The sequence below is a fragment of the Azolla caroliniana genome, unplaced genomic scaffold (genome assembly GCF_043228905.1).
Source record: "Azolla caroliniana isolate FFs.n. ecotype wild unplaced genomic scaffold, voAzoCaro1.0.p SCAF_7, whole genome shotgun sequence".
Lineage (NCBI taxonomy): Eukaryota > Viridiplantae > Streptophyta > Polypodiopsida > Salviniales > Salviniaceae > Azolla > Azolla caroliniana.
Genome location: NW_028230442.1, coordinates 9,344,098 through 9,365,064, shown reverse-complemented (window position 1 = coordinate 9,365,064; position 20,967 = coordinate 9,344,098). Strand labels below are relative to the sequence as shown.

Below are 20,967 nucleotides of genomic sequence, written 5' to 3'. Positions count from 1 at the left end.
CCAACGTAGCATGGCAATATCTAGTGTACTACATCCAGATATCATACCCAAGATTGGTAGGCAATCTGTCTCGATTATGACTTCTGCTCCAATAAGGTAGTCATGATCAGACTTGATCGCCGATATGATTCCCCATAGCTCCCTCTTCACTTGGGCATACCTTCTTTGCCTATCACTTAACACTTTCGCACCAAACCGAATTGCATATCGGTTGCAATCTTCGTCTTCTTGGTTTATAACCCATCCAATTCTGGTTAGACTAGTATCCACTGTCACAAAAATGGGCTTGCCATTTGAATAGTTCGCCTTCCGTAATGTAGGTGCCTCCATCAATAATTTCGTCAGTCTTCAGATGGCGAAAGTATGCTCGCTTGTCCATTCGAACCTCCGCTTCTTCTTTAGTAGCCCGTATAATGGCTCAACAATGTGGGTGTAGTGTGGATTCCAAATGTGATAAAAGGCACATGCTCCAAGGAACCTTTGTACCTCTGTTTGGGTTACACATTCTTCTTTCATGTCTTGGATCGCATTCACCTTGGATGGTGAAGGCTTTCGACCGTATGCTCCACACAAGTGACCTACCACCAAGATCTCCGGTTGCCCGAATACGGATTTTTCTCCTGAAAATGTCAAATTCATATCTTTGAGCGCTTGGAGCACCTTCTCGCAATCTTTCATATGTTCCACGACGAACTTTCTGCATCCATCCTTATCTTTCGATTCATCCTTCTCCTCATCCGAACATCCTTTTATCGGAATGTCATCCAAGAATGGCATCGTGATGCCTGGGATGCAATCCTTCAAGACCTTGTTCATGGCATTCACCATATGAGCCACCGAATTTGTTGCACCTTGAGGTAAGGTACACATCTGCACCAACCCAATCGGCGTCCACATTGTCGTTATGTCTCTACTATCGACAACCAACTGAAACTAGTCATAGCCCGAGTAGAGATCACCAACAGAATAGATCGATCTCCCCCCGAAGGCTTCGGCAAATTCATCCACGCTTGGACCAATTCCGGCATTTCGGATCATCACCTTGTTGACAAGTTGGAGATCTTGGATGAATCACAACAATCCATTCTTCTTCGACACTGTGAACCACCTATTAGAATAAGGAGCGTTCGACGGTTCCAAAATTCCCATATTCACCTTCTCCTTTAAGAACTCGATCAACTTCGGTAGGTGTGCTCTCGGAACTGGTATCGGTTTCAAATTCCAAGGCACATGCGGCACCATGAAGATCACCATCGGTTCTACCTTCCTTGGGTCAGCACATCCGATTTCTTGTGGGAAAAATGTGAAAGCCTTCCCATGTCTTTTAAGCATTCCGCGGAACATTCGCTCCTCTTCAGGAAGGAGGAAATCCTCCCTTCCATCTCGTAGCTTTCCCTTCGTCTCTTCAGTGAAGACGTGACCTATTGTCTTTGGATTCCTTAAGCTTGGACCTTTTGCAATTTCCTTCATCTTTTGCTAGCTATCTTCCGGTAGCGGAACTGCAACTGGTTTGATCTTCCCATCCACCGTTTTATATTTTGTGTTGACTTCGGCTTCCTCCATCAAGATGCCTCGATGATATTCATCGATGATAGCGTACATGTTGACGGAGTTAACCGAAATCACATGTTGATCGCGAGGATAGCTCAAGTCCACGACTTCCTCGATTTCGTCGATGGTGTCGTTAAATGAGGCTTCCTCCAGAATAGGAGACACGAATTCGTCTTCTTCGATTATGCTTTCTTCTTTCAGCACCTTCTCGAAGTCTTGTATTTGACGGTTGCACTTCTTGTTGAGTAGTGTTAGTTTACATGCGCCGCTAGGTGTGACGCATGTTGCTTCTCCTTGCAATCCACGTACTCTGTTTCCTTGTAGGGACTTATGATTGCTTGAACTATTTGTGCCCCATGCTTCAATAGTCCGCTCTAAAAATCCGAGGATTCGCCTCCAAGGCTATCTTGGTTCCTTTCATGGTTAACCCGCACCATCAGGAATTGAACAGATCTTTGACTGTCAAGGCTCTTGACTCACGCGAAGGCTGCTCCATTATCGAACACCTTGGTCTCCATCCGAGATGATGCGATATACGGTTGTCCTAGGATGACAGGATGCGAAGCCGAGTCTTTCAAGAAAAAATGTTGATCCATCTCCACATCCTCGATCGTGACAAGCTCCGTACAAGTCCTCTGTGGTCTTTGTTGCCGCTCAAACCTTCCATCCTTGGTTTGTATTAATCGGCCATCTTCCATTCTTGTAGAACTCGGTCGACATGAGGTTGATCTCCGAACCATGGTCAATCAAGGCTACCACGGTCTCTTTCTTCTCCCCAATCTTCATCGGCGTCTCCATTGTCACTCTTGCCCAATGAGGCCGAGAGTAATGGCTGTCTGCCATTACTTCTTCTTCTTCCTCCTCTTCCGATCTTGCCATGGTTATGGCAGTTGTTTTCACCTCCTCTTCATCTAATTGTTGCCGCTTCCGCTTAATTAGGTCCACGATATTATCATGGAACTCCTTCTTAGCGATCCCAAGCAGTTCTCTCAAAGTAAGGTCGACATGACTGTCTAAAACCTTCTCTTCAAGAACCTTCCGCAAGTCAGTTGTTTGTTCTATGTCCGACCTTAGCTTGTAAGTCGGCGCCGCTCGTTCTTTTCCTTTCTTCACAGATTCATCGACTTCCATCCGAGAAGGTTGGCTTGATCCACCGGGCTTCATGCTTGTTTCTCCTATCTCTTCTTGTGGCGTAGGTTGGGCTTGCCCTTCTTTTCCTGTGTTCCTCGTATTGTGAAGCTTTGATGTGCCATCTTCTTCACTAGTTCTTTTCCTCTTCTCTTCGACAAGAGCTTCATAGTTGTCACACACAACCTCCGCAAAGCTTGTGTTATTGTTGATTGGATCTGACCATCCGGTAACTCGTCGCACATTTCGATTAGCAAGTTTTAAATCCTCCAAATCAATTTTTCCTTTCTTTTCACACTCGAAGACTGTCGGCCAAAACCCAGCTCCCGGCTTGATCGTCTTTAGATTCTCTCTTCCAACTCGTATCTCGGTCGATGCGGCATAGTGCATAGCTTCCACATGCTTTGCGTCTTCCTCCTCCGTGATCTTTTTCAGCTCGCCTCTTCCGAAGTTCACTCATAGTGGCTTCCGGGTCTCGCTTGAATCAATCATGTTGCCGTCCAAATAGACAACATTCTTGCGAATCACGTCTTGCAAGTTAGTGCACTCCCTTCGCGAGTGCTCGAAGCCGTCGCACCACACACATCTATACGGTTCTTTTCCCTTGGGCCCACGTCGACCTAAGTTGGCCAATGATACCGCTTCAAACTTCTTGGAGAGCTCTTTGATTATAGAGTCCTCCATCGCTTTCTTGTCAAAATTGTTGATTGGTTTGTTAGGCTCGACCGTCACATGTGCCTTCCTTCTCCACGATTGTGGATTCTCCATATTAGTTTCCTGTTTCCATTGTCGACGCTTATCAAGACAGCTACAAGCTTTCTTCACCGCCGCCCAGTTCACTACCAAGCCATTTGGTTGCGTTTCATCCTCCAAAAAGCTGCCCAATTCTCATCGGTCTTTCGTATCCACCTCCTTTAGAAATAGCAGGACTTTATCTCCATTGAGAACTCGTTGATCAACACTCGAAAGTCGGTTGTACTTCTGGTCGAATTTCGCATATACTCCCAACGCACACAGATTCTTCCCTTTCTTATCGATCCTAATCATTAGCGTATGCCGAGTCATCCACGAAGAGTCTCAAGCATGTATTCAACGAGAAGAGCCTTTTCGAACTCCGCCCAAGTTGTGTGCTTGTTTTGGATCTCCATGACGCACTCGCAGATCCCTGGTTCCACCACATGTTTGAAGCTAGAAATTTGTTTGAGATCGTTGACATCCCTCTGCTGCATCTCGTTCTCATAGGTAGCAAGGAAATCTGTGATGTTCTTGGCACCAAATCGTCCAACTATCTCGATTGTTCGATCAACAACTTTGTCGATTAAAGCCTCTCGATCTCTCACTTTCAGCATGTATTCCACGACAGACACCATGCCTTTTGTTAATTCCTCTCCTTGAGTTCCGGTTGTTGAAGCCATCGTCGCACTTGATATCCTCTCTACCGCCTCTTCACGTTAGGTTCACCACTTAATTATGTTGTGATAATTTGTCACTATGAGCGGATCGTGTGGCAGAACCGCCGGGGTTATGGACTGGAAGGAATTAGTGCTCACCCGTACAACACAAGCAATATTTGAGCATAAGACAAGTAGGAGGGAGAAAACGTTCATTTCTTGCAAAAGAAAGTAGATTCTTTATAATTCTAGAATCATGTTATAACGGATTGGATATGAATATGAAAGATCATTCTTGAAAGAAAGGAGCCAACAACCATGTAAGGAGTGGTTTGATATGAATATGAGAGATTATTCTTCCCCAAGGAATGGGAGAGAGAAGAAGAGAATGGGGAAAAGAAAACTAGAGAAAAAAGTGGCACATATACGGAGTTCCTTGTTGATCATAGCTTCCCATGTTCCTTTGCATGCGTCCCCTTTTAGTTGCATGGCCTTTATTTTTAGTTGTTTGGCCTTTATTTTTAGTTGCATGGCCTCCTTTTTTAGTTGCTTCACCTTTACTTTTAGTTGCATGGCCTCCTTTTTTAGTTGCTTGACTTTTACTTTTAGTTGCATGTGACTGTTCGTATAATTCGGCCACAGGATCCACAATCATCCATAAAGTTCAGCCTGTGCGTAATCCGTATGTGCATCACAACCAAACCATAGACACGTCCATGCACGCAAGTTGCGACGACGTAGTGTATCCGCGCACGCGCGCGTCTCGATTGCGCCCTGTACGCATCCGCACACACACGTGTCCTGATCGTGCCGTGTATGCATCCGCGTGCGCGCTCCATGTATGCATCCGCGCACACACGCATCCCGACTGTGCCGTGTACGCATCCGCACGCGCATCCGCACACACGCGCCATGTACGCGCGCGCACGTCCCGACCGGGCCACACGCCGTGAGACAAAATCATTTGAACCATTTATCCACACAATTTAGCCCAAGTCACCTTGAACATTATATGCATCACACATAAACATAAAGTAATAGGTTCTGGCTCTCCTTATATAATATAGGATCCAATGTTGTCCTATCTATGTGGGATATCTCATAGTTTTGTTTTTCTCAATCTTCTCAAACTTCATACTCACATAACTTGATAATTGTTTATCCGTTTCATGTGAAGTAAAATGTGTTATGAAGCTCTTGAAGACATCCATCTTTCGTACTAATCCATTTAAGCTAACCTAAAATAATTATTTCATACTTTTCTTATTGAATGTAAAAAATCACACGACAACGTGCCCTAGTTGATGTCACGATTCATCGTGATACATTAGATAATACACACAATTTTTTGCAAGACATGAACAAAATGTTGCATATTGCCAAAGAAAATGTCAAGACAGCTTAAGATCATGCTCGATTTTATGCTGATCAGGAGAGACATCCTCGTGCATTTACTATTGGTTAAAAGTTTTTTTTGCATGTCCCTACTGACTCTACGTCATTGTCTATGGGCAAGTGCGCTAAGTTGGCCCCACGATATTGTGGCCCATTTGAAATCCTTAAGCGAGTTGTGTCATCTGCTTATCACCTTGTCTTACCCTGTAACGTTGGTATTCATCCTGTTTTTCACGTCAGTCCTCTAAAACCATTTTTAGGCTCTGGTGATAGCACCATCACAATCCAAGATCTTGTAACATAAGAGGATTTTTCTTACAAACCTCATGTTCCTGAACAAATTCTTGATTCTCGTACTAAACGTTTATGTTCTAAAGAGATTCGACTATTCAAGATCCAATGGATGGATAAGCCTATTGATGATGCCACATGGGAACATGAGCATGCTCTTAAGGCACAATTTCCTCACTTCATATTGCAAGAGTGCAATCTTTTAATATGTACACATAACGTTGGTAATGGTAGGTCACTAATATTTACATTAGTGAAGGGTATGTTCACTAATGTTAAAAAGGGGCTAATGTGATTGGATGGAAGGAATGATAGGTGCATGCACTATCATGATTTGGGCAACCAATGAATGGAGACTGTTACGAGCATGACCATATGATATCCCGCGGTGAGAATTTACCATAGTATTCTATACACGTGGATAAGTGTGAGGGTTAAATGAGAGTGTAAAGAAGGGGAGGATTACTTTTAATCCTCGGGATTGAGACAACCCGTTACGCCAAGTGTGAACTTGCTTGGGGGCCTTGGGTATCGCTATAAATATGAGGCCTAACTACCCTCATTTCATCATATCTTAACTACGTCGAGACTCTGTTTCGTGGTGGGTCAACTCTTGTAGCGAGCGCGCCAGCACCATGTATGACTTGATGCCACGACGGTGGTATGGGACGCCGATCGAGGCTCAAGTCCGTTTCGATCCCTCCGCTCGGGGGTGGTTGGGTGTATCGACACCCTTCTTTCTCTCTCTCCTTTCTATCTATCTATCTTTTATCCTTATCATATGCTTACTTTAGATCATAACTCTAATAGAGACCCTTTTAGAAAGGCACATCTATTCAAGGGGCCTAGGAAAAGGTATATAAATATGAGGCTTAGCTACCCTCATGAGCACATTATGTCGGAAGTAGCAATGGGCACGGTTTTGGCTCAAACCGAACCGAACTGTTAAGCCATGGCTTAATGGTTTATTGGCTCAAAGATAAATAAACCATTTGGTTTGGTTTCAAATATTATGATCCAGTTTGGTTTCGGTTCGGTTCGGTTTTGAATTTCATGGTTTAGTGGTTTAGTGGCTTATCAGTTTATCGGTTTCGATTCGGTTTGGTTTTGAATTTAACGGTTTAGCGATTTCGGCTTATGTGGTTTGGTTTAAAGGTTTAAAAGTTTTGAAGGTTTAAAGGTTTATAGGTTTATCGGTTTATAAATTTGGTTTGGTTCTAAATTTTTCATAAACGGTTTGGTTTAAATGGTTTCATAAAATTTAAATAGTTTGGTTTGGTTTTTAATATAAATAAATGGTTTGGTTTGGTTTCAAGGCTAGGAAACCGAACCGAACCGAAACCGAACCGTGCCCATTGCTAATCGGAAGGTTGTTGTCTTAGACACTAGTGGTGCAGGCTAGGATTTCGTCTCGATGATCGTGTTTATCTCTTCCAAGGTATTAGTCATCCTAATATCCGGCAGTATGGAACGTTGGTGGTAGGTTGGTTGGATATGTCTAGATCATAGCTCGGGGGTGGTCGGGTGGAATGAGTTCTTCTATCCATTCTATTTTCCTTCTTTTACTTTAGTTTGGTCTAGTGATTAAAAATGGGTTCGTAATAGTAGCAATGGGCACGGTTTTGGCTCAAACCGAACCGAACCGTTAAGCCATGGCTTAACGGTTTATTGGTTCAAAGATAAATAAACCGTTTGGTTTGGTTTCAAATATTATGATCCGGTTTGGTTTCGGTTTGGTTTTGAATTTCATGGTTTAGCGGTTTATCGGTTTCGGTTTGGTTTGGTTTTGAATTTCACGGGTTAGCGGTTTCGGCTTATGTGGTTTGGTTTAAAGGTTTAAATGTTTAAATGTTTTGAAGGTTTAAAGATTTATAGGTTTATCGGTTTAGAGGTTTGGTTTGGTTTTGATTTATGATCAATTGATTTGGTTTGGTTCTAAAATTTTCATAAATGGTTCGGCTCTAAATGGCTTCATAAAATTTAAACAGTTTGGTTTGGTTTTTAATATAACTAAATGGTTTGGTTTGGTTTCAAAGCCAAGAAACCGAACCGAACCGAACCGAAACCGAACCACGCCACGCCCATTGCTAAGTAATAGAATCTTAACAGGACTGGAGGGGTCTAGGAACATGAGACCAGACCAGACGAGGATCACGTGCAAGGTGTGAAGACACCACGAGAAGTCGGAGTCTGGAACCGGTTGTAGCTGACATAGGGAACCAACCTCAAGTTGAGCTTGAGGGGGAGTGTTGAGTGGATAAGCTCAACATGCGTCGATCGGTTGAATAAGCTGAATGCCGGGTTGGGCATAGGTCGATCGGCTAGGCTCAAATCGGTTGAATAAGTCATAAACCGAATCGGCAGCTAGGCCGAATCAGCTGGTCGAGTCGGATGAAATCTGACAGGCCATTAAGGAGTCTAGATGCCTATTTTTGTAAGTAGGCCTATTATAGGCTAATTAGTGTTAGATGCTTAGTTAATGAGCATTTAAGTACGTGTCAATACTTTTGTCAGTCCTTTTGGAGGGCTTGTATAAAAAGTGTTCTCTGAGCACATTCTATGTACATAGAGTCTTTTTGTAATAGAAGTTGTTGTCTACTTAACTCTCTCTCTCTCTCTCTTTTGTGGCAATTGACAATGCTAGAGATTCTATTATTGTCGTTGGAGGTCCAATATGACCTATGAGACAAAAAATATTACATTTCACGTGATACATGTGAAAGTGATTAGCGATTCTCGATGTCAAGAACCTTACCAATCGAGAGGGAGAGAAATTCGTGCAAGGATTGGGCATGGTCGAAGATGTATGGAAAGCATGGTCGAATATGATCAAAGGTAGAATATTGTATCAGAGTGTGATACTTATACTCTCGAACTTGTTTAGGGCAAAGTGTGTATAGTCGACCACTCTCATCACTTATGTCCCAATGCCCCATCTCACATTGTAATGCATATAAGCGAAGTGGCATGGAAGCAATGGTTTGAATGGCAGACAATGGGATGGGCTCTAACATGTATCGATGTGTATGGTTTACTTGTTCTGTGAAGAATATGGTTTTGTGGTTAGGTGCAATATGTGTAGTATAATGTGTGAAGCGTGAGCCTCCACATTTGTCCCATGTCATGATACATTGGCATTGCAAAAAAGTCTCATTTACAGCTGAATCTAGACTTGACGCATCATGAAGCAAGTGTGTTGCATCCCCATCTACCAAACCATTTTTCCATAGTTTGCTTTTATGTGTCTTTTGGATCTTTTGCTTGCTTCCCTTGCAATTCTAGGAAGTCTAAGCATATAACTGTTGGAGTAAAAATCCTACTCCACCCAAGTTGTATTCCTAGTGTGAAACACTATCTCAGTTAGGGCTTAGTTACCCCAACTATAAAAGTGTGTAAATGAGTTCCAGTGGGATTTGTAATGAGATTGTCTTCTTGAGCTCTTATTGTTTCCTTTGTGTAATCGTCTCTCTTCTTTTTGCACAAGTTTGCTTTTGTGATTGAGCAATGCACAACATTCACATTCTCACTTGTCATCCTGTTTGCCTGATCCATATACAAGATTCTATTTGCTATTCTACAAGTAGGCGACTCATCGTCTCAAAGTAGCCAACGAAGACACATACTGGGTCGGATGTCCTACAATAACAACATTAAACACCAACAATCTAAGCATAAGATAACCACATTAGGCACACACATATGCCTCAAATAATGATCAATACATTTAGACTTGTACAGAGATAGGACAAATGTCACAACTAAGGACACTGAAATCACACACAGATATGGATTACACATACTAATGTGCGAATGTGCATGACGACTTGGGGGTGGGCTCTGGAATTTCCCTCGAATCTTTTTCTTTATAATTTTTCCCAAATGCATGCCCATGGCCAAGGAATGAGTGGACCCACATAGGAACGGTTGATGGGCTGGACACGAGAACCGGAAGGAAGGGCAAAATGGGAGAATAACAAAAACTCAGGGGCATTTGGGAGAGATGAATGAAGCACAGGAATTTCCCATTCATATGTATGTATCAGTATGTATGTATGTATGTATGTATGTATATACTTTCTTTAACACCGACAATCATGGGCCATGGACACACGCACAAGACAGAGAAGAAGCAGAAGCAGAAGAAGATTAAGTTGTTCATCCTCTTAACCTTCTCGTGAGGTGCCATCTTCTCACAGGTATGTGTGAATTTCATCCTCTTCCCTCCTTCCTTTCATCTTTTACTCTGTTGCTTAGAGACACTCTGTCGTTTTCCTTATTCCATATCCACGCCCTTTGAAAGAGGCTTTTGCATTTGAGGAGATCTTAAGATGTTAGGGTTTTATGCTAATACACTTTGGTTGCAATCATACGAAGACATGTGAAGCAAATGATGTATAGACAAGAAGGTTGTTGTGTATGCATATATATACACTTTGTTGATCATTTTGAGGATCCATCGATATGCTGACCATTGGTTAAATATAATACGCATATTAAATATATTATGCGGGATTCATATAGATATATAATACGGTGGTGTATAGAAAAAAAAACATCGAAAATAAATCCAAACTAACACAATGAACGGTCACACATAGAAGTGGGGTGGGGAATCCTACGTATACAGAGAGGATATCTACAGATCCAAAATCCAGCACAATGAGGTGAGACATGGTATTATATGTATAGACAGATACATAATATATATATAACCGGCATGATGAACAATGGTTCAACAACATTACACTATGTTCGAAACATTCTGAAGATGCTGGAAGTAAATGAATACTTCATATACACACTTTAATATGGTGTACACTTTAACATTTGAATCGTTACTTAAAGAAAGCATATGTGATAACACACTTCTCTTATCTTATCTTGATTATTGATGTGGTGTAAATCAGTATATTTTACTTCAGCTTTTAGGTCATCAGGTTGTGTAAATACAAGTGGGTTACGATTATGTGAAGGTTCCTGATTTTTTTACTATGTGATTGAACAGATTTTTCAATCTTAAGCAAAGTGAAGTAATGCATGAAGACAAAGACGAAGTGATAGATCAAATCATGCCATGGCATGATCTGCACAAGAAGAATTCGGATGAATCTTTTCCTTGTAATGTTTGCAGCCTAACAAAGCTAAAAGCTGCCTTCATGTTGCCATCATCAAGAAATGGAATTGAGATATCATTAAGCAAGAAAAAGCTCATTAAGACTTTAATTGAGATATCCCAAGATGATGATATTGTGGAGATGATAAGAGCTGAACGCGGCCTTTACTTGCTTAAGTTAATCAATGCATCAGATCCAGATATACAAATTTTAGGTTGTCTACTTCTTGCAAAGCAAACAAAGTTCATACCAGAAGAAACATTGAAGATGTCAATCCCTACTCTAGTAAACTTTCTTGTATTTGATGTTTCCTCACAAAGTCTTTCATTTCGAGAAGTGACTCTAATTGCCATTAAGAAGCTTGCTAAAAAAGGAGAAGATTTAAGAGTGAGACTTGGAAGATTGGGTGTGTTTCCAAATCTTCTATCTTTGATCTTCTCCTCATCCACTTCTCAACACGATTTAACAATACAAATTCTCGCACTCCAAGTGATAAGAGAACTTGTTCTTTCTACAAAGGTCAACCAAGAGATGTTTTTTCAAGTGGGAGGTGCGCAAATTATTTTGGAGCTTCTTGTCAGTTCTTCATCATCGGACAGGGTCAAATGTATGAGTATAGAAATATTGTGTATTCTCTCAAGCTTAAGAGATGGGCGACGTGAGATTGCGAATCGATCGGGTGTCTCTTTCATCATAGAGGCAATGAAGGCTGGGTCAATGGATGCCAAAGCAAGGGGTGCTCATGCATTAGGGCTTCTATCCTTCACAAAGAGAATAAGAAGGATGATCGTCAATGCTGGAGGTATACCCGTGCTAATAGATATTCTTAGAGACGGTGACGACATGGCCAAATTAGTTGCCGGGAATTCGCTTGGTCTAATATCAGCTTGTGTAGACCATTTATGGCAAGTTGCTCAGGCAGGAGCAATACCACTTTTCATCGATTTGCTTGAAGGTGGGAACCCTCATGGCAAAGATATCACCGAAGATGCCTTCTGTATATTGGCTGTTTCAGAGGAAAATGCACTCGTAATCATGGATCATTTGGTGAGGATACTTCAGTATGGAAGTTTGGCAAGTAAAGCTGCTGTGGCGGATATTATTTGGGACTTAGCATGTTATCGGCATTCAGTATCAGTGGTGGTACTATCAGGGGCTATACCTGTTCTTGTTGGTCTTCTCAAACATGAGAATGATGAGTTGAGAGAGAATGTATTGGGAGCTATTGCTCAACTCACCAAAAATGATGAGGATAGGCAAGTTTTAGCTGAAAATGGAGCAATTCCGATGCTGGTTGAGTTATTACAAGATCCATCAACTGAGGTCAAGGGAAATGCAGCTGAGGCTTTGCACAATTTTGCCGAAGACCCAGAGTATCGATCACATATCATAGATGCGTGTGTTGTGCCTGGTGCTATTGTATTCCAAGGAGATGGTAGGGATCATGAGAGGAATTGATACGAGCATGTTATTCACTTTTGCAATGTGTGTATTTCATTGCCACATGGTCTTTGTGGCTTCACAAAGAAAATATTTTGTTGCCACATCATGGCCTGCTTGAGCATTGAGATGTAAGAAAAATAGTGTTATATTTGCATTGAGATTTGGAGGATTTCAATGCAGTAATTTGGTTGTGTTGATTATGTATAAATAGGCACCATGTCTTGTGTATTTACCATATCATTTGTTCATCGATTAGTTTGAAGCTCATGTATTGGTTCCCAAAAAGCATGTATAATGTTTGAGGAAAGGTGTTTGCAATGTGTTTGTTTACGCATATTTACAATGTGTTATGTGAATTAAATTTGGTTTGGCATTTTTTGCCTTAAATTGTTTAACATGCACTAGGATTTAAGGATGAGGTCATTTTAAGTCTGATATGTATATTGAGGAAGTTAGTGAGACAATCCATGCTCATGCACAAACTGAACTTTACGTATCATGTGGTATTAGTGAGTGAACTGTAAGTATCATGTGGTACCAATGGGTGAAACTAACGTGCTTCCAAAATATTGGACAAAGTAGTGGAACAGTAAATTGTCGCAGGTGATAAAGAATTAGGTAAATCCTCATTAATTTAACGAATGTCTGTATATGTCTGTATGATGTGGTACCAATGAGTGAAATTAACGCACTTCCAAACTATTGGACAGAGTAACAAAACAGTAAATTGTCACATGTGATAGAATTAGATTAACTTAACAAATTTCTATATCTTTTTTGGTTTTTTGTAATTAGCTTACCCTAGTGGTAAGTAGTTAGGCTACTAGCACTATATCTCGGGTTCGAAACCCAGTTTTCGCACATCTCTATTACTAGATACATATCTCTTAAATTACTGGATGCCACTGTGGAACGTTAGGGTTGATCCCACAACCTTCTCGACTCTCCTTTGTGGCAGGCAACCTTACCAACTGAGCTATACATCCATCTGGCCAAGTCTCTCTCGTTATATATATATATATATATAACGAGATTATATACATCAATGGATTATATGTAATTCATCATCTTGTGTCGCTTGCACATTAGACCTCTTTGAAAAAAACCTGAAGATTGATCAACATATGCTTTTTACCATTTGTGCACGGCTTTTTATAGGTGTGGTATTGACGGTTTGACAAAGTTCTAATATATTCTTGGTCACAATATGGCAGTGAATGTATTTCCAAATTCTCTAATTGAAATATTTCATGAACCTCTTTGACTGGTCATGAAGTTTTTTCTTGTTTCTATTTTTGTTTTATCAGAGTTTTTCCAACCTTGTAATGACTATCATTTGTTGACCATATTGTTATAACTTATAACTTTTTGCTGTTTTTCTTTGTAGTAAGATGCTGGAAATAATAGTTGTAACAGCTTCCTGGTCACCTGGAGGTGATAGAACCAGTATTTGGGATCCAACAGGATGTCAAGTTACTTGTTTAGGAGCAATCAACTTCCTACATGTCAAAACAAGTCTTCATGAGACCAGTAAAGTGAACTTTAGCTACATTTGGTGGTACAAATTTACAGCCTCCTGAAAGTTCCACAGCTCATATTTTACCATCAGATAGCAGGAAAATTAGCAGTTTCACCACTGCACGTTGCAATCATGTTCAATTTAACAGGTAAAAACATTACCAACCTGTTAGTACCACGAAACTAATGTTAGCAATCTCTAATAGGAGAGCTTAATGAAATTCCAGACTGAGCAATAATTGGAAAAAAAAGCTAAAAGAGGAAAGAAAGAAAGTTGGATCTTGGAGTATTGAATAGAAGCAGAACAAATTATATTTGACGAAATACATTTTTTCGTCGCCATATTTGGCACAATCGAATGGAAGCCGAGCAAATTACATCTGAACTATTGTGAAATTCACAAATGATATATGATTGATTCTAATCCAAAGGCTCAGAACATACATGCACACACAATATATGTATGTATGTATTTACCATGTATTCTTCCAAATGAAGTTGAGAACTCCAATCTCTAGAGTTGAACTATCTGGCATTCAAACCAGAATCAATCAAGTAAAATACCGATTGTGTTTTAAACATTGATGAACTCGAGAAAAGAATTCATTATGATTCCAATATCTCGTGTTAAAATTCCAACAATCGAAAGAATGTGCTTTTACATCATCATCTCTTTTCCCACTGAAAGATCAATATCATCTAGCTAATTTAACCAGCTACTGATTTGAGCATGAGTCATTCAATGATGACCACCCAAAGAGTGCACTGGCAATAAAAGTACGGCTTGCAACCAAAGCGAGCTTAAATTTAGCAAATCGTGACCTTGCCCTCGGACATATAGGAAATATAGCACTTTCTGAGATGAGTTCTGTTCCTTCTTCTCCAACTATCCTTGAACCCTCTCTAATTTCCCCATCCCCAGGAGGAGGTGGAGGAGGAGAGACTTCAGAATCTAGAGATAACAAGAGCAAAGGTCTATGAATCTGAAGCCATGAAGCAATCTCCCATGTGACCCCCCGACATTTCTTGATCTTTGCCTTAATGAGCCGAGGGCATCCGGTAGCAAGACTTTTCATCCCCTCGTCCGAAATAGCACATCCTTTAACACAAAGCCTCTTCAAAGAATGTGCTTTATGAGCAATACATGATAATTCCACATCCCCAACCGTGTCACTATTGCATAATGCCAGTCTCTCAAGCCCAGAGCAATTGGATACTATGAGATCCAAGCTTGCTGATGTCGCATTGATACCAATTAAAACAAGCTCTTGAATGTCTTTACATTTCATGGCTAATGCAATGAGACCTTCATCACCAATTCGGCTTGATTTCCACCCATCCACATGAACCTTCTTTAAGTGTTTGCAACCATCAGCAATGGCCAAGAGACCAAAGTTGGTGCACTCAGGGGTCTTTATAACATAAAGAGCCTCGAGATTAGCACATTTTGCCACTGCCCGTAGGCCTCGGTCACTAAGGTGTAGCCTCTCCATGTGAAGCTCCCCTAAGTTAGGGAGATGTTGGGTAATGATTTCGAGAAGTTTGTCCCAATTCCCTGAGCTGCGAGATACAATAAGGGTTCGGAGGTTCCTCGACCCTGCAATCAAAGGACCAAAAAGTTGTGCATTCAAGAGATCTTTTAAGCATATTCGTCGGATCGAGGCACACCCAGGCCCAATGAGTTCAACTGGTGCATCCACCAAACCCCGAAGACGCTTTAAAGTGAGCTCTTCTAGAGAGCAACAATTCCCAATGATGGCATTCACACCTCGTGCACCAAAGTTACACGAACCGAACGCAAGCTTCTTGAGGCTCGATCCACGTGCTCGTGCGAAAAGCTCAATCCCAGAATCTGTGATTTGCTTGCAGCCCTTGATCTTGAGCTTCGAAAGGTTGGTGCAATGGATTGCTACAATCAGCAAACCTTTATCACAGATCGTGTTACTGGTACCCATACCTGATTTTCGGTGTTCGGCACGAAGGCATAGTTTTGTAATGTGGTCGAATCTGGTGAAAATCGAAGGTAGATCAGATATTATGGATGCATGAGCTCGTAGAGTAAGGCGCTCCCGGGCATGAGCCTCAACCAATAAGAATCGTTTACACACTAATGAGCATCGTGTCCTATCTTGGGCGGACATTTTCTCGAACACCCATGCCAAACACTCATCTGGAAGCCAAGATGTGTAGTCCTTTTCTCCCTCTTCTTCTTTTTCTTCATCTCTCTTCTTTGTTTGAAGCTCTGAGAATAGCTTAATCTCTTTCTCTTCCTTCTTATCTTCTTCTTCTTCTTCTGCATCTGCTTCTTCTTCTTGAGTTTGAAAAGAACCACACGCAATGCCAGAAGCACTTTGACCCATTGCTCAAAAACAGATCTATCACGGAATCGGAACCCTAATTTGGATAACCCTAACCGGGACAAAAAGAAAACTCGGTAAAGAGAAGAAAAAAGAAACGAACAGGGAAACCCTGATGGTGGAAAACCCAGAATTAAGTTGGAAGCCCTAACCTAATATTCTGCTCAAACCACAGAGCAGAGAAAAGGGTCTTCTTCCTTCCTTCTTTCAATCTTTTGAACCAAAACATATGAAAAAATTATTAAAACACAAAAAGAAGAGAGGGCAAGAAGAAGAAGAAAGGTCAGGAAACCCTAGAAACTCACAGAGAAGAGACGAGAGGCCTTGCCCTGCACCTGTAAGTTTCCATGGCAACAGGAGGAGAACAGAAACGAGTACCAAATTTGTTTTGTATGCAGGATGCACATGACATGGTATGTATGTATATGGTATGTATATGTATGTATGTACTATGTATATGGTATGTATGTACTATGTATATGGTATGTATGTACTATGTATATGGTATGTATGTATGTATGTATGTATGTATGTATGTATGTATGTATGTATGTACTATGTATATGGTATGTATGTATGTATGTATGTATGTATGTATGTATGTATGTATGTATGTATGTATGTATGTATGCATGTGCATATGAATGAGAATGAGAATGTGAATGTGAATGAGAATGTGAATGAATGTGTGTGTGTGGTAGCATCACAAGAAAGAAGTTTGGTTGTTGGAACCTTTCACATTGTGAGACGGAGTTTGGAGCCCCTCTCAGATTACCGAATTTCGAGTCCCTCGGCACATGCTATTGATATATGAGATATATGTGCGTTTGTGTATGGTAGCATCACAAGAAGTCTGGTTGTTGGACAGTTTCACACTATGAGACAAAGTTTGGATCCCCTCTTGGGTTTTCGAGTCCCTCGACACATGCTATGGACATATGAGAATGTGTGTGTGTGTGTGTGTGTGTGTGGCAACATGTGTGTTAACATCACAAGAAGTTCTCTTGTGGGAATGTTTCACACTATAAGACGGAATCAGGAGCCCCTCTCGGGTTTTTCAGCGTGAAACCTCATATTGCCAAGTTTTGAGTCCTTGTCGAGTTCAAACACCGAACCCACCCCCCCACCCTTGCACTCACTATATTCTCTTCTTTGTCAGGTACAAGCTCAAATTTTGCAAAAAACATGTCCTTTTCAAGTCAAGAAACATTGTACACGACAAGTACGGTAGTTCAAATCTTTTCAATAGGGTCACAAACACACATCTCTTGAAATTTGTATGCCTCGACTTGTCTTGCTCCCTTACATTGGTATTTTCATTGTGGCAAAAACCACATGCTTAACTCTTCGTGCTTACAACTCTTGAACTCCACCACATGTGGTGGCTTTGTTATGCATTGCCAAAAAATCCAACAAGTGATAATAATGTTGGTTTGGTCATAACAACTTTTGACATAAATAGGGAAAAGTTGAGAAGTAGTGTGGCACTTCTCGGGAGGAGTATGTGTGAAAGTGTATGCAAGGAGGTTCATTGTAGCTTATCATGAAGAAAACAACTACTCATTAATAATAATAAAAAATTTGGAAAAATATCCTTTCATTAGTTATGAACAATTATTACAATAAAAACTGACCTACCATCAAGCTACCATTGATCTGGTGCATTCTTCCTTAGGTCCCATCCATCAAGGATAAATAGTATGAACACTCCACCACTCCTTAACCAAGTTATGTGATTGGTGGTGGGAACAACCATACTAGTGGTGCTAAGCACCATTTAGGTCTTGAATTTTGTACTGTGAGAAAAGGGGCCTTCTTCCAATAGGCAATAAATTCAAGACGTTGCAACATTGCAACATCTGTCTCACCTTTAATATCCTCATACCGCCCTTTCAAGGTATGTACCATCTCCATCCAGACATTTCGTACACTTTCCACTGGATGAACAGTAGTATTACCAAACACCTTAGAACACCTAGCAATCCAAATAAACCACATTGTGGTGGTGCATAGTAGCTCCCATACTTCTTGCATTGTCTTTAACATGTAAGGAGCCTCCATTTGACTTCGTTGCACCACCATTATCATTCCTCTTTGAATTCTAATAATCGTGTCATTTGGCCATGCCTCATATGGCCACATCACTTGTGCCACTGTAGCCCATACTACCATACCCCACGAAAAACTGCAATCCCTAAACACACAGGCAAGAACTCGAAACACTCGTCTCCAAACTTGCTGTGTAGCATGACATTCCCACAAGCAATGTTTCAATGTCTCCATCTGACAACTACAATAGATGCATGCAGTTGGTGCAAATAATTGTTGCAACCATTGGCCAACTAGTAATGCTCTATGTATTACTAGCCATTGGAAGACATTTATTTTCATATCTTGCTTCCTTTTCCATAATGTTCTCCAAAACTTTGTTAGGAATTCGGATGTGATCCCTTGGTGGGTCCAAAATTGACTAGCTCGTGGTGTAGTCCTACGTTGAGCTGCCGAAATGTGTCGTCCAATCTTAACTGAGTACTGAAAAAAACCACACCTTTTTTCTGCACGATCAAACGGATCTTTCCACCAAAATTCTCCTGGATCCCATTGCAACCTTATCAAAGGTTTCTTTTCAAAAATTCTCAGTTTCCAATCCTTGACTGCCTCAACTTGTGGGTCGATGATCCACTTAGATCCATCATAAGCAAGGACCCTTATTTTAGAAAATGTAGCATATTGCAAGATCTCTGTTTGTATCGCTGCTCTACATATACTGCCATCTTCCTCCACATCATAGTCTTGACATCGTCCACAAGACAAATGTCCCCTTACCCCCACTAGCACTTGAAGCCTCATAAATGCTACTTCCCACTTGGGAGGATGAATGGACCATACCGTAGAGGCTGAGTGCCCTAAAACCGACTGCACCTAGTCCCACATAATCAGCCCCCCTCTCAAGGAAGACAAGAATTTTGATCTGTCATTTATATTCATAGTATGAAATGATTTCCATGCATCAACGGACACTCCTGGCCCTACATCAAGCTTGGCCCAATCCAATCGCGTATGAGACCCCAACATGTGCCCTGAGGGCAAACACACATTCGGATTCCACACTAAGTTTTGTCTCAAGTATTCCTCCTCACATGTTGGTACACCATGTTCCCTTTATGTACATGGTCCCATGCTCGTAGAAGACCGTTAAAAAATTTGTCTTCCCAGTTCCTAGTCATAACATGTTTCTTGTCTGGTATAAAGATCCACCTTATGCTATCAACCCATAATCCACCCATCGGCGGAGCACAACGATACAATCTTTGCATAAGCAATTGCTTCCAAGGAGCATGTCCTGTTAAAAGGCCACGAACTATTAACTTTGCTAACAAGGCCATGCATTGGTGTAATGGACCTATAATCCCCAGACCACCGTATTGCTTCGGGGTTATTAGTGTACTCCAAGCCACCTTCGCTCTTACATCACTCTTATCCTCCCCAACCCATATAAAATTCCTAACCAGCCTTCAAATTTGTCCAATGCACGATTTTGAAAAGATCCAAGATGAGGCTATATACCACACCGTAGATAGTAGCACATGGTTGGCAACTATCACTCTACCGGCCAAAGATAGTTTAGCATGGCTCCACAAGAATAACTTTTTCCTCAAAGTTAATAGTAATGGTGCAACATGTAATTCTGGAACCAAATCAATCCCAACTTGCACTCCAAGATATCGAACTGCAACTCCTCTTTGAGTCCACTGGAAAGTATGATGCGGTGCCCAACAAGGCGGCAGTTCCTTGCTCACCCAAAATGCAACAGTTTTCTCCCAATTTAACTTAGCTCCAAACACTATACAAATCTATGACAAAGCCCCTTGTACTTGTTGCAAATTTGTTAGAGTCCCATCCACATATAATGCAATATCATCTGCAAATTCCAAGTCCAATATATCTTGTCCATGCATTGGCATTGCCAAACCACGCAAGCCTATAGATTGTCATGATATAAATACATGCATTGCTTCCACAAACAAAAGAAACAAAAATGGTGCAAGTGGACATCCTTGGCGGACAGATCAAGTAATGTTAAACCGAGGTCCTACTCCACCTGCCAACAACACCTGACTATGTGCATTTCTATAAAGACAAGAAACACCCTTAATCCATGCCGTGTTGAAGCCCAAGTGATGCATAGTACCTTCCAAAAAATTCCAGTCAACCCTATCATACGTTTTCTCAAAATCTAAAAGCAACACGGCTAGGTTTTGTTTGTTTTTTACCGCTATTGCAGTAGCCTCCCAAAATGTAAAAACATTATCCATAATACTCCTTTCCCTCATAAAACTAGTTTGCAATACATGAATTATCTTTGGTAATACCTCTTGTAACCGAGAACTAAGCAACTTAGCAAATAGTTTATAACTAGTATTCAAGAGGGTGATTGGCCTCCATTTACGAATATCTTTTGAAACCCCTTCTGTTTTAGGTATAAGATAAATAAGCCCCTCAGATAACGACATGGGCATCTCTCCACTTTCAAACATATGTTGGTAAGCATCTTTTAAGTCTTTCTTCAGTATCCCCCAATATTTCTTGTAGAATTTAGGTGTAAGTTTATCCACTCCAGGACAACTATTGGCCGATAAAGAGTGTACATAGCGCTTGTTCCAACTCCAATTCTATAATAGGTGACATCAATGAATCTTGCATTGCTTGAGTAACCTTGGGTTGAATTTCCACCCAGACCTTCATTCTATTTTGGCTGATATCCTCAGAGATAGGCTC

At 41.0% G+C, this 20,967-nt stretch overlaps 2 protein-coding genes across 2 annotated transcripts; one reads left to right on the top strand and one right to left on the bottom strand.

Moving 5' to 3' along the window:
* The first annotated feature begins 9,842 nt into the window (after window positions 1–9,842).
* On the top strand, window positions 9,843–12,563 carry LOC147861888 (ARM repeat superfamily protein). The gene is made up of 2 exons (XM_087322845.1): window positions 9,843–9,952; window positions 10,762–12,563. Exon 2 carries the CDS (start codon window positions 10,790–10,792, stop codon window positions 12,326–12,328), a length of 1,539 nt encoding a protein of 512 aa, XP_087178971.1. The 5' UTR covers window positions 9,843–9,952; window positions 10,762–10,789; the 3' UTR covers window positions 12,329–12,563.
* Window positions 12,564–14,118: 1,555 nt separating this feature from the next.
* Window positions 14,119–16,545, bottom strand: LOC147861887 (F-box protein SKIP2-like). The gene is made up of 2 exons (XM_087322636.1): window positions 16,481–16,545; window positions 14,119–16,392 (listed from the first exon to the last, which is right to left on the bottom strand). The coding sequence occupies exon 2, from the start codon at window positions 16,189–16,191 to the stop codon at window positions 14,548–14,550; it is 1,644 nt and encodes a 547-aa protein (XP_087178762.1). The 5' UTR covers window positions 16,192–16,392; window positions 16,481–16,545; the 3' UTR covers window positions 14,119–14,547.
* Window positions 16,546–20,967: the final 4,422 nt, after the last annotated feature.

Coding starts and splice junctions, on each gene's coding strand:
- LOC147861888 (XM_087322845.1), top strand. CDS start 10,790: ATGCATGAAGACAAAGACGAAGTGATAGATCAAATCATGCCATGGCAT.
- LOC147861887 (XM_087322636.1), bottom strand. CDS start 16,191: ATGGGTCAAAGTGCTTCTGGCATTGCGTGTGGTTCTTTTCAAACTCAA.